General features: G+C 34.8%; 1 protein-coding gene across 12 annotated transcripts in view; it reads left to right on the top strand.

Annotated features, from left to right (window-relative positions):
* MYCBP2 (MYC binding protein 2) overlaps positions 1–13678 on the top strand; it is a 275606-nt gene that overhangs the window by 209595 nt on the left and 52333 nt on the right. For all 12 annotated transcript variants that reach the window (XM_030813514.1, XM_030813510.1, XM_030813519.1 and 9 more), the window contains 2 exons: positions 10814–12457; positions 13341–13510. In XM_030813514.1, coding sequence (XP_030669374.1) covers positions 10814–12457; positions 13341–13510 — 1814 coding nt within the window. The remainder of the gene's footprint in view (positions 1–10813; positions 12458–13340; positions 13511–13678) is intronic.

The following is a 13678-nucleotide window of genomic DNA, read 5'->3' as shown; positions in this document are numbered from 1 at the left end:
CTGTTCTGATTGTCTGTATTTGTCAGTGTTTGTTAGAGCGGGGATCTCCAACCCCCCAGGCCGCAGACCAATACTGGTCCATGGCCTGTTAGGAACCAAATGTATAGCAGGAGGAGAGCATTACTGCCTGAGCTCTACTTCCTGTCAGATCAGTGCGGCATTAGATTCTCATAGGAGTGCAAACCCTAGTATGAACTGTGCATGCAAGGGATCTAGGGTGCAAGCTCCTCATGAGAATCTAATGCCTGATGATCTGAGGTGGAACAGTTTCATCTTGAGACTATTTCCCCAACCCCCCATCGTTCATGGAAAAATTGTCTCCCAAGAAACCAGTCCCCGTTCCCAAAAAGTTAGGAGACCATTGTGTTAGCGAACTAAGGAAACCATCCTCTACCTGCCACATAAGAATAAAGGAAACAATGGAACAGTTTCCCTACTTTCCCTAATTAACACGTATTCCCATTTTGAGGCAGTGAGTTGCTGGCACCTGCTTTCTCCTTCTTTCTCCAAATAGTACCTTAAAAGTATCTTATCCTGGCTGGGCGCGGTGGCTCATGCCTGTAATCCCAGCACTTTGGGAGGATGAGGCCGGTGGATCATGAGGTCAGGAGATCGAGACCATCCTGGCTAACACGGTGAAACCGCATCTCTACTAAGAATACAAAAAATTAGCCGGCTGTGGTGGCAGGCACCTGTAGTCCCAGCTACTCGGGAAGCTGAGGCAGGAGAATGGTGTGAACCTGGGAGGCAGAGCTTGCAGTGAGCCAAGATCATGCCACTGCACTTTAGCCTGGGCAACAGCGCAAGACTCCATCTCAAAAAAAAAAAAAAAAAAAGTATCTTATCCTAAAAGCACTTCTGTTTTTGGTTTAGGTTTTAGCTGTCTTTGTGCTACGTAAGCATTGTCTCTTTCTCAGGATGTCACTTCTGGAGGCAGAAAAGGGTTATGGTTAATGCTAATCACTTTATCAAAATGTCTGATTTCTCTTATGTGTAATTAATATTTTTCCCTTGCAACTAATAAGCAATTTGTGGGAAGTAAGATTTTTACTTTTAAAAGCATATCCAACCTTCTTGTGTCTCAAGTTAATGCTCGGGAAGCAATACCTGTCTCTTCTTATATTTTGAAGTTATTCTTTCTAAGGCCTAAGATGTATACCCATCAAATTATGCTCAGAATTTTTGTCTCAGCCATCACAAACCCTGAAATGATACGCTTTTCCTAAGTGTTATTTTCCTTAACCATATTTACTAGAGATTTAGAATATATTCAATAATATGCTATGAGTATGTTTTCTTCAAGTTCAATTATGTGTAGATGTCATTTAGAGAAACAGTGTATTTTGGGGGGAATCCACTTTATGTATCCCATCTTCTTTCCACATTGAGATCATGTGGATTAATGTCATAGTCTAGGAAAAAGCTTGTTTCTGTTTTATCCTTAAGTTTAAAATGTTGTTCTTTCATTCTGTTAGCATAATTCTTTTAGTATACTAACATTTATGTAAATAAATCTTACATAAATACTAACATTTATATAAATAAATCTTTAGTCTAATTCTTTTAGTATACCAACATTTATGTAAATAAATCTTAGTTTCTGTTCCACATCCTAAGTTCCTTTACCATTCACATAATTCCATATTCCTCCTGATACGTTTACTACAAAGAAGAATATTAGATGTATTATGCAGTGATACTGCATCTAAAGCTGTCAGTCAAGAATGGCTGCCATAGCTAAGAGTATATGCAAATCATCACTGTTACTTTATTTTATTTTTTTACTTTTATTTATTTATTTATTTTGAGACAATTTCACTCTGTCGCCCACACTGGAGTGCAGTGGTGCAATCTAGGCTCACCGCAACCTCCGCCTCCCAAGCTCTAGTGATCCTCCCACCTCAGCCTCCCGAGTAGCAAGGACTGGAGACAAGTGTCCCCACACCTGCCTAATTTTTGTATTTTTTTGTGGAGATGGGGTTTCACCATGTTGCCTAAGCTGGTCTCAAACTCCTGGGCTCAAGTAATTTGATTGCCTTGGCCTACCAAAGTGCTGGGATAACAGACTTGAGCCACTGTGCCTAGTCCTGTCACTTTCTGAAAAATCCTATGAAGCATTAATAGAAGTGGGAATAATAATCACACTTAATTATGCCTGTTTTTAAATCTGCATATTGTTTGATTAATCACATCTTTTGGCCAAGTTGAAGGCATAATTTATATATTGTCTATAAGAACCAATAAACTAGTTTCTAATATGTTTTAAATAATTTAAAAATTAATTTCTCAAATATCCTCAACTATAAAGTTAGACCTATTTACTGTTTCTTGTAGGAGCCTATTGCTGTCAAAAATATCTGAAGTTCTGTTCAGAGAAAAATAGAAATGCACAATGACTAGGACTTAAGTTGAGGAAAGTCAGCAGCACTGTTCCCATCATTCTACCATAAATGTGGCAAAATCTTTTTTTTTTTTTTTTCTTGAGACAGAGTCTCACTCTGTCACCCAGGCACCCAGGCTGGAGTGCAGTGGTGCGATCTCGGCTCACTGCAAGCTCTGCCTCCCGGGGTCACGCCATTCTCCTGCCTCAGCCTCTCCGAGTAGCTGGGACTACAGTCGCCCACCACCACGCCCGGCTAATTTTTTGTATTTTTAATAGAGACGGGGTTTCACCGTGGTCTCGATCTCCTGACCTCGTGATCCACCCGCCTCGGCCTCCCAAAGTGCTGGGATTACAAGTGTGAACCACCGTGCCCGGCCTAAAATCTTATTGTTTGTGACAGATCTATAGAATTAGATTTTCTTATATCTAAAGAAATATATATAAATACATAAACGTAGGTATGTATAGCATGAACAGAATACAGTGCTATTTGACCATCGTCATAAGACTTTATTTATAAAACCTCCTCAAGCTCTTTCCAATATCTTAGTTAAGATTGCATCTAAGGTTGGAGGATGATGAGGATTGAAAAACTACCTGTCAGGTAATGCTTGATTACCTGGGCAACAAAATTATGTTTACACCAAACCCCCATGACACACAGTTTACCCATGTAACAAACCTACACATGTCCCCCTTGAACCTAAAATAAAAGTTGGAAAGAAAATAATTGGAAAGAAAAAAAAAGGAACTTAAAGAGAAAAAAAGATTGTATCTAGTAGTTTTACTAAGACTATAAAATTTCTGACTGCTCCACTACCTCCTCAAGATTGAGAACTAAACAACATGAGAAGCACAATTACATGCCAAAGATTCTTTTTGCCTGTTGTTGTTTGTAACATCCCAGTGGAATGTCTTTGAAAAAAATTTTTTTATCTGTATTATCTCACCTGCTCTGAGTATTGGTGACAGTGATATATGCATTGTGATTAGACACCTAGCCTCCTGAATATAATGTATTTCCAGTATATTGTCCTTCTGAATAGCCTGTTTATAATTCTTTGAACATTGCCTGCCAATAATTTAGCAAATTGTTATTGAATGTCACAGCTTGATTATAGAACATAGTAAGAAATCAACAAATTGAACACCAAACTGAATTTAATGCTAAAAATTATTCTTTTAAAAAATCATGTATTATTGATTTTTACTCATGAAATTTAACATTTCCAATCATTGCTTAGTGGTTGACTCAACACTCAAAAATAATATATGCTACTTTTAAAATCCCAAAACTTCCAGATTTGTGTACTGCCACCAGGTGTTGACAGGTGCCTTGATTCTTCTAGTTTATGGTTCCACCGATAAGGTCAGGGTCCTGATACAGCAAAACCACCATTTATCTTTTTGTTAAACTGAAATGAGAATGCGTTCCTTATTAGAAAGAAAAGTTACACGGTTTTATTATTATCATCAGTACTTAGAGAAGACTTAAAAAGTACAATTTAAAATGAACTCAAAGTTTCTATGACTAGGAAATGATATGACTCAGGGAATTTAATACTTGGGATCCAAAACAAAGAAAACAAAATGGCCCATAAAGAACCATGTTGTTTATGAGGGCAAGCTATAGTAAACATACAGCATTAACTTCAGGATGAGCACTGGAGAAAAATCCTGATTCTTTAAAATTGTTTTTAATATTATTATCTTTAACTTAGTGATACCCAAAAAAGAATCAAAATTTTGTGGAGATGAATATAATAACTGGTTGTCTTATCTGTATTAACAGGATTTTGTAAAAGCATTATTATTTCTGTCAATTGATTTTTAAAACATCTATCAACTTTTTTCTTTTGTGTATAGATATCAATGTATCTCATAGATTGCTTCCCTTTTTTAAATTAAAAAGTATAAATCATTATAAAAATTAACTATAACTTTATGAAAGTATGTTTAAACTTGACCAGATTTTGTAAAAATTTAATGTGTAGAACGTGTTGTTTTCAGCAACAGCTTAATTTCTTTAGTCACTTAACCTTTTTTAGACTTTCGTTTTTAAAAATATTTCTTTTTTTCACTCTGAATCATACCTAGGAATCCAGTCTCTCTAGCCTTTGTAATACATTGAACAGACTTGAAGGCCATTTTGCCTTCAAACTTTTTTATAGGAGTTTGTCCTTAAACCTCTAACATCTTATAAGTTTCCTCATAGTTTTTCACATTTCTGTTTTATGTGTGCTTCCAATTAAGATGGTATTCTTCTGATTTCCTATTCCTGTGTCTTCCTGCTATGTGGAGTCTTCACAGATTTTTAGCAGCCAGGACAGGAGATTGTATTCCTTCCTATATTGGCAGGTTGAATTCCCCCTGAATTAACTCTTCCATTCAGAGGCTGCCACCATTCTAGTTCGTGTCTTGAAGAATTGTATCACCCTCCTAACTGATATTTTAACAATAGCTGCAAACTCCTTATTATATGACATTTAAATAGCATAAGAGCTCCTTTTGCAGCACCTGACACATCTTTTGAGGTTTATAGATTTGTTCAAAATGAAGGATGTACAAAAATATTAAAAATTTAACTTTTTAAAACTTAGATTAACATGGTTTTATGCCATGTATGTTGCTGTCTACTCCTCCTGTTGTCTCTTGAGCTCACTGCATTCCAGCTTTAGTCCCTATCCTCGGAAACTGCTGTAGTCAATCTGTGCCTTTGTGTTGCCAAATTCAGTTGTTGATTCTAAGATGTCAATTTTACTTAATCTGTCAGCAGAGTTGGTCTTTCTTCCTAGAAACATTCATTTGCCTGCCGGATATTTCCTGCCTTATTGACTGCTCAATTCTAGTCTCCTTTCTACATCCTCATCTAGAAGTGTCCTAGGGCTTTGGCCTCTTCTAGGCGTCACTCCCAAAGTGGTGTTCTGCAGTCATGGAGAATGACGCATCTGTAGGCGTATGACTCCCAAGTTTCTCAGCACCTGATGTGATGTATACTTATTTGTTCATTCCCTCTCTCCTTTCTCCTAAATATAAACTCTGTGAGAGCAGGGACTTTGTTCCTGTTCGCCACTGTGTCTGCAATGCATAGAACAGTATCTAACACGTAATATATACTCATACTTTACATTGAATGAATTCTTAATTTATGGGTCATTCATCATTAATCTTGACCATAATAATGAATCAGCCTAAAACAGCACTTTTTTTATTTTAAGAAAAGTGTGTGTTGTGTCTAGTTTATTTCAATAATACTAAGACAACTATCTCCTTACTACCTGAATTTATTTCAGCACAACCAATTAATTTTGTTTTAATTGCTATAAGTTAAAAACTTTAAATACAATGAGTTTTTTTAAATTCAGATAGAGATGTTTTTTAGCTTACTGCTTTTAAAAGACGACACTTTAAAGGTTCTGTTAATTCTTCAAAAAAAGACAAATTAAGTACTTCATTTCCTGCATAGTAAATCATTGATGTTCCTAACATTTTTTCAGTGACTTATAAATTTTCTTTGCTTTGTGTTGTGACACGTTGTGTAAATGAGATTTGATATCAGAAGTAGGATCTACAAAACAAACACTAAATACTGGGGTTAGTACTAACGTTTTCACTGAAGATGGACCCAGAAAAGTAGCCAAACACAGTGTCACCCTGGGTCCATTCTGAGATACATGCTGGAAAATTATAGTAATCGGTTCATTCAGGAAACCAGGTGGCAATAGGTTAAGCCATAAGTAATATAAGTAACATTTCTTTATCTTCCACTATTAAAAAAAAACTTGTAAATCTTTATTTAAATGAGCACCAAATTAAAGAAAACCGAGCCAAAGAAATGTAAGTCTAAAATGAAATGCTCAATTTTGATTTATCAGAGATATGAGCCTTACTAAGTTTTAAGTTAACAAATTTGGACATTAACACATATTAATCTAAATTAATTAATTCGACCTTTGTTTTCAGTTTTAGAGAAATGTAAACTTGTTGAAAAATATAGCAGAATATAAACTATTTAAAATAACAGTTTATACTTGCATACCATTTGAAATGCTTTGTTTTTGCTTGTGTTCTCTGCTAAATTTTTTTTCCATTGAATCTGTGCTGCTTCTTTGCCAATGTTTTCCACTGTAGAATCTCCATCTCGCAACTTTGCTTCTCGTGAGCGCATTTACAAAAATTATGGTGTAGCTGGGCCTGCCTCTGCTCTCTCATCTCTGTCTCACAAACTGAAGGGTGGGTATACATGCATTCATGGATGGGCCATTCTTAATGAACATAGGGAGTGTCATTAAAGATGTTTCTGTTCATCTCAGTCATGTTCATGCCATTCCATTTTTTTAATTAAAGTTTATCATTTTATTTACATTTGTATATGTTTGAGTAATTTATGATGCTCCTATTCAGTATTATAATATAGATTATCCTAGTAGCTATGCATATTTATTACATCTATGGGTTAAACATTACTCTTACTTAATTTTAAAACTTTATGAGATCATTAAAATTAAAATAGGTATAAAGAAAGAATTACCTAATCCAGGGAATTTTTTAAATCATTTTTATCAGAAAAAGATGATATATGTGCATGGCATAAAGCACATTTTTTAATCTTAAACTTACTGTTATATAATATAAAAATCATTTTACTATTTTAGTCTTTTATGAGAAACACTGATAATGAACTTAAAGTTTTTAAGTTTAAATTAGTTATTAGGACTCGTGTGTCTATTTATATCTGTATGTAAACCTACCTGTCCTGTGTGGCATAAATTTTTCTAATATTGTTTTCCTAGTGACTAAGTTTTAATATTTTAAACTTAGAAATGTTTAAACTATTGACAGTTGACAAAATTTCAGACAATTTAAAAATATGTTTTTGGTTTTTTGAAACACTACAGATGCCTACTTAAATATTTTGTCTTAAAGTATTATTTAATTAAATTTAAATCTTGTAAATCTTTTAAAATCTTGTATTTAAAAAAAATTTTATCAAAAAGAAGTTTTACAGCAATGCCTAACATATTGTATAAGTTTTTCAACTAATTACTGATTATCTTTTTTTCTTAGAAATAGATAAAACAGCTATATGTTTCTCATTATACAATTGACAGTATAAATATATAAATAGGAAATATAAAAATATAGTAAATAGTATTGTACAACCTGTGCTATATAGTATATAGTATTGTGTGTAATAGCATATAGTATCATGTAACCTGATATATGCTATATATCATGCCATGTGGTATATGCATATAGTATTATGATAATAGTATCCTGATAATTTATGATTTTGGCATGAAAAAATATATGGGTCATTTAGTGAATGAATACTTACCATTTAACATGTTTAGTAACATTTAATTTGCTTGCCCTAAGTTTCTATCCTGTCATTATTATTTCTTCAGGATTCCTTTAAAGTTAGAAAAATGTTTGCATATTATCACTTAAATGTAAAAGTACAGTCATTAAATAAATTAGGAGATGAATGTGAAAGTATTATGTATAGTCTGAAGATTTTTGTCAAACTATTTGTTTATGTTTGTTGATATTTTGAGCAGCCACAACATAACAATTTTTAATAATATTTAATAACATGCTGCAAAACATTTGAAACACAAATGAAGAAGATAAACATAAATTAGCACAGGGGCTTACCACACTTAACAAGCATAGGTTTTTTTAATATATAAAATACATTTTGGAAAAATAAATTTTTCAAAAAGATTTAGTTATCATTTGAGAAATACATCTGAAAAAGAAATATTTCTGCCATTATTTATGTGCCTAAACTTCAACAGTATTTAGCTGTCACCACTTAACAGATCTTAAGAAAATATTCACCACTATTAGAGATATAATAAGAAATACAAATGCCTATTCTTTCTAACACTATGTAAAAAACTTTTTTGCTCACATATGACAGTGGTGTCCCTGATATTTATCAGATTCCATTTTTCAGGCAACCACAGAGGTTGTTTTCATGATGAGTAAATACCTACCATCGTAAATGCATATGCATTCCTAGAATAGAGGTAGCATCAGCAGGTATTCACCATTCCTCTGCATGCAGCTGTTGTGCAGGTCAGCCACTAAGACACATCTGACACAGGGAGTAGGTAATCTTTGTCATGAACCCTTCCCATTTGTTAGAAATCCTTTACAAGTTGTCCTTTTTTATAAATTAGAGAGAAAACCTCTTTCAGTTTACAGATGGATTTTTTGGAGACAGGGATACCAAATATAAAAGACTTACTAATTGTTTGTCTAGATTCCCATTATGTGTGGTTCAGTTTCTGAAATAAATGTGATGATAAAGGTGATAAACATGTCTCCAGCTGTCAGATTAATAACAAGAAACAAGTATTCCAAACATCACATACTCAAAATTAATGGCCATGACTACTGATGTTTAATCTACCAAATATAATTTGTTTACCAAATTTGCCATATGCTGTTACTAGGTCAGTAAGATTAGATTGGTAGCAATTTTTTAAACTACTTTTGGAACAGTTTAAGGGTACTTATTCATAGATCACATCTGTTTATCTGTGCTCTCCCAAGACAGCATTGATAGTTAGAATTCTAAATTGGGATTTTTTTAAACCCTTTTTTCAAAATTTAGCCCCATCTGTTAATACCATATTTATAAAACAGAGCACATAATATGATAAAGGAGGTTAATGATTGAATAATGAAGGTTTGCAAGAAACTAAAAAGCATTATGTTTTAGTTACTTTTATTCATCCAAAGAACAGGAAAAATTATCCTAAATATTGGCATGTTGCAATTAAACATTTAGTTCATCAGTGTGCCCTATATAAAGTACTTGCCATACTCTATTATTTCACCACGTAATTACTCAATTTGCAAGCATCTAACCCTTACACATCAATAACTAATGTCACCTCTGTCCTGTGGCCTTGGGAGCCTTAATTGTAAAAAGTAGACTTCTGGAGAAGCTGAATACTTGGGAGTAGCATTAAAAAAATCAAGAAAATTGGAATATATTACTCATTCAACAAATATTTATTGACTACCTACTGTATTCCTGGATTCATTCTTGGTATTACATCAGCGAAGAGTAACAGACAAAAATACCTGCCCTTGACAAAGACCGGGGCAGATTCTCCAGCACTACTGTCCTGCGCCATAGAGAACTAGAGCGTGACTATACACACTTAACACATGCACGGAAGCATAAAAAACATTTTCCTACATCATCTGAATTTGTTCACATCCTTTTTTCTTTTAAAAAATAATAACCTGCAGTTATAACCAGTTAACAAATCTACCTTAATTTCCTAGGAACTCTGTTTGAAAAAATATAAATACTTCCAGATAGGTTTATGGATTTTCAGTGTTTTATACCACTTGAAACCCTTCAGTCAGATTGCTTTTCTCCTAACAACTAACTGGTATCACTTGTACTAAGAGTAGAAGTTTTTATTTTAAGGAGGAAAGGTGATGTTGAAGTTTGTACCATTTACTTGGGTCACAGGCAGCCTGGCTCTAATGCCTCAAAGAAAAGCATAAAATAGAATGAAGGAGAGACACTGAATGAAGGCAGAGTGCTAAAAACAATTAATGTCCATGCAGAAATATCTAATGCTTTGCCTTAGAAAAGGGAGGTGATTCTTCTTTTCATCCTGTTTTTCTGTCATTCTCCTGACTCCTTGTTTTGAGGGTCCGCAGTTCAGACTTTTACCACTCATTCTGAGGATCCACCGTTTCTGTGGTTTCCAAGGGGACACAGGCTCTGAGTTATAAGCAGCTAAGCTTCCTGAACTTTTGGAGTGTAACCTGTTTATAAATAATTAAATAACAGCTTCAGGGCATTCATGTGCTCATTATAAACTACTCTAATCTGATCATCATAAAACAGTGCCTCTTAAGCAACTCTTTATTAGCCTAATTGTATGTATGCATACACTTAAAAATTATAATCGTATCTATGCATAAATTCAGTTCTCTAATTCAACAAAACCCATACCGTTGCCCTAAGGATGCAAGGTATCACTCTGCTGGAAATTTAGCTCTACTCTACATTTAAAATACAAGTTTTAACATTAAATAATTTCTTATTCCCCAAAAGATTAATTTCTGCCTCTTTCTAGTCCCTCACTGAATTTAAATTCTAACTAGTTATGCACTAGGGCAGAGATTGAGATATCACTGATAGCTCACACTGGATTTGTTCAACCTGTTGTTTTGCATCCATGAATATAGTTTTTGGTGGTAGTGGTTGTGTAATGATGTGTAGAAATTTTATTAGAAATATTTCCCCCTTCTTTCCTTTATTCTTCAAGTATTTTAGTATGTATGACAAACAATTTTGTAGCTATGTTTTTTTATTTCAATGTTTAGTGGCTAAATTATCAGTAAGTTATAAATTTATTAATAAGTTTCACTATAAAATGGACCATACAGGTGATCGAGGAAACATCTCAACATCTTCTAAACCAGCCTCTACATCAGGAAAATCAGAGCTGTCCTCTAAACACAGCAGATCGCTTAAACCTGATGGACGTATGAGCCGGACTACTGCTGATCAGAAGAAGCCAAGGGGCACAGAAGGTTTATCTGCTAGTGAATCCCTCATCTTAAAATCTGATGCTGCAAAGTTGAGGTCAGATTCCCATAGTAGGTCATTGTCCCCCAACCATAACACCTTGCAGACATTGAAATCTGATGGGAGGATGCCTTCTAGCTCCAGAGCTGAATCCCCAGGACCAGGTTCTCGGTTGTCATCTCCTAAGCCAAAGACTCTCCCAGCCAATAGGTCTAGCCCATCGGGTGCTAGTTCTCCACGCTCCTCCTCACCACATGATAAAAATCTACCTCAAAAAAGTACTGCTCCTGTTAAGACAAAGCTTGATCCTCCTCGGGAACGTTCCAAATCAGACTCTTACACACTTGATCCAGATACCCTCCGCAAGAAGAAAATGCCCCTCACAGAACCTTTGAGGGGACGGTCAACGTCACCAAAACCAAAATCAGTACCAAAGGATTCTACAGATTCCCCTGGATCTGAAAATAGAGCTCCCTCTCCCCATGTGGTACAGGAAAACCTCCACAGTGAGGTGGTCGAAGTCTGCACCTCAAGTACTTTAAAAACAAATAGTCTAACAGACAGCACCTGCGATGACAGCAGTGAATTTAAGAGTGTGGATGAAGGTTCAAATAAAGTTCATTTTAGCATTGGAAAAGCACCACTGAAAGATGAACAGGAAATGAGGGCATCCCCCAAAATAAGTCGAAAATGTGCTAATAGACACACCAGGCCCAAAAAAGAAAAATCGAGTTTTCTTTTCAAAGGAGATGGATCCAAACCTTTAGAGCCAGCCAAGCAAGCCATGTCTCCTTCTGTGGCCGAATGTGCCAGAGCTGTGTTTGCTTCCTTCCTCTGGCATGAAGGCATAGTACATGATGCAATGGCTTGTTCTTCTTTCCTAAAGTTTCATCCTGAACTTTCCAAAGAACATGCTCCTATAAGGAGTAGTTTAAATAGCCAACAACCTACAGAGGAAAAAGAAACCAAGTTAAAAAATAGACATTCATTAGAAATATCATCTGCACTGAATATGTTTAATATTGCACCCCATGGACCAGATATATCTAAGATGGGTAGCATCAACAAAAACAAGGTATTGTCTATGCTTAAGGAACCACCTCTGCATGAAAAATGTGAGGATGGGAAAACCGAGACCACTTTTGAAATGTCCATGCATCACACAATGAAGTCTAAGTCTCCTCTTCCCTTAACTTTACAACATTTAGTGGCTTTTTGGGAAGACATCTCTTTGGCTACTATCAAAGCTGCTTCCCAGAATATGATTTTTCCAAGTCCTGGTTCCTGTGCAGTTCTTAAAAAGAAAGAGTGTGAGAAAGAGAATAAGAAGTCCAAAAAGGAAAAAAAGAAAAAAGAAAAGGCAGAAGTTAGGCCCAGGGGTAATTTGTTTGGAGAGATGGCCCAGCTAGCAGTAGGAGGACCAGAGAAAGATACCATCTGTGAACTGTGTGGGGAGTCACATCCGTACCCGGTGACCTATCACATGAGACAAGCTCACCCAGGTAAATGATACTGTTGAATGTAGGTATAAGTACTTTTTTCTTTAATGAACCAGATCACTTCATTTGAGCTTTTCTATGAATTTTGTCAAAGGATAGGGAATTTAGAGTATGTTAGAAGGTCATTTTTGAAGTACATTATCAGTACAGGGTTTTGTGAAAAACAGATAAAGAAATTCTAATATTATGATGGCCCGGTCATTTAGTGCTATTTCACTTTCTTGTAGCATGTTTTAAAAATTTTATGTGTTAACCAAAGGGTGTGCCATTAATGTGTCTGTCTCACACAGCAGAAACAATGGCATGCCCATACACACAGGGCATCTCCTTCGATTTTACTATTTTCCTGTTCAGAATTGCAAATTAAATTAGATTAGATTGATTTCTATAGGCTTTTTCCTATGGAGGTAATATTCTTTTATCAGAAGACTGCATTTTCAGTAAATGTAATGATTTCTGTAACATTGACTAATAATCCAAATTCACCTAATACAAATTTGGTTAATTTTTTTCTTTGTCTACATATTATACCTCGAATGTTTTATGAATATGTGATTTCTGAAAATATATCATTGTTATAGAACTTTTATACTTGTTTTGTCTAATTTTATTGACATAAGTATATCTAAATGTACCTATATTCTATCTCTCTTTTAATCTGCCTGATTAGAAACTATCTCTCATATTTGGAGCATCATTTAATTGATTGCTTTTTGATCAAGTAAGCTATTTTTCTGATATAGTTAATAGCCTGAAAAATAAGATATCTACTTCAGTATTTTGCTTTCTTTGAGAAGGGAAATCTGTCATTAATGTATGAGTAATAAGGATCAAACTGTTAAGGACACTTGGAATGTTAAATATTTATTTTTGGTATTGTTTCAAGGTTGTGGCCGATATGCTGGTGGACAAGGTTACAATAGCATTGGGCATTTTTGTGGAGGATGGGCTGGTAACTGTGGTGATGGTGGCATAGGAGGAAGCACTTGGTATCTGGTATGTGATCGCTGTAGAGAAAAATACCTCCGCGAAAAACAGGCTGCTGCAAGGGAGAAGGTATTTTATTCCATTCGGAGCTATGCTTTTAACGATATGGATACACTTTATAAAAATACCTTGTTATGATCTTACTGCATCAGATAATTCCACATAGTTGATATTAAAAGATCAGCTTTTATAATGGAAATCATATACAAATTTAATATTTGTACTAAGCTGCTTTTA

Source organism: Nomascus leucogenys, chromosome 5 (assembly GCF_006542625.1).
Source record: "Nomascus leucogenys isolate Asia chromosome 5, Asia_NLE_v1, whole genome shotgun sequence".
In the NCBI taxonomy this organism is placed as follows: Eukaryota; Metazoa; Chordata; class Mammalia; order Primates; family Hylobatidae; genus Nomascus; species Nomascus leucogenys.
Note: the sequence above shows the minus strand (reverse complement) of the source record. Positions and strands in the feature narration are given on the sequence as shown.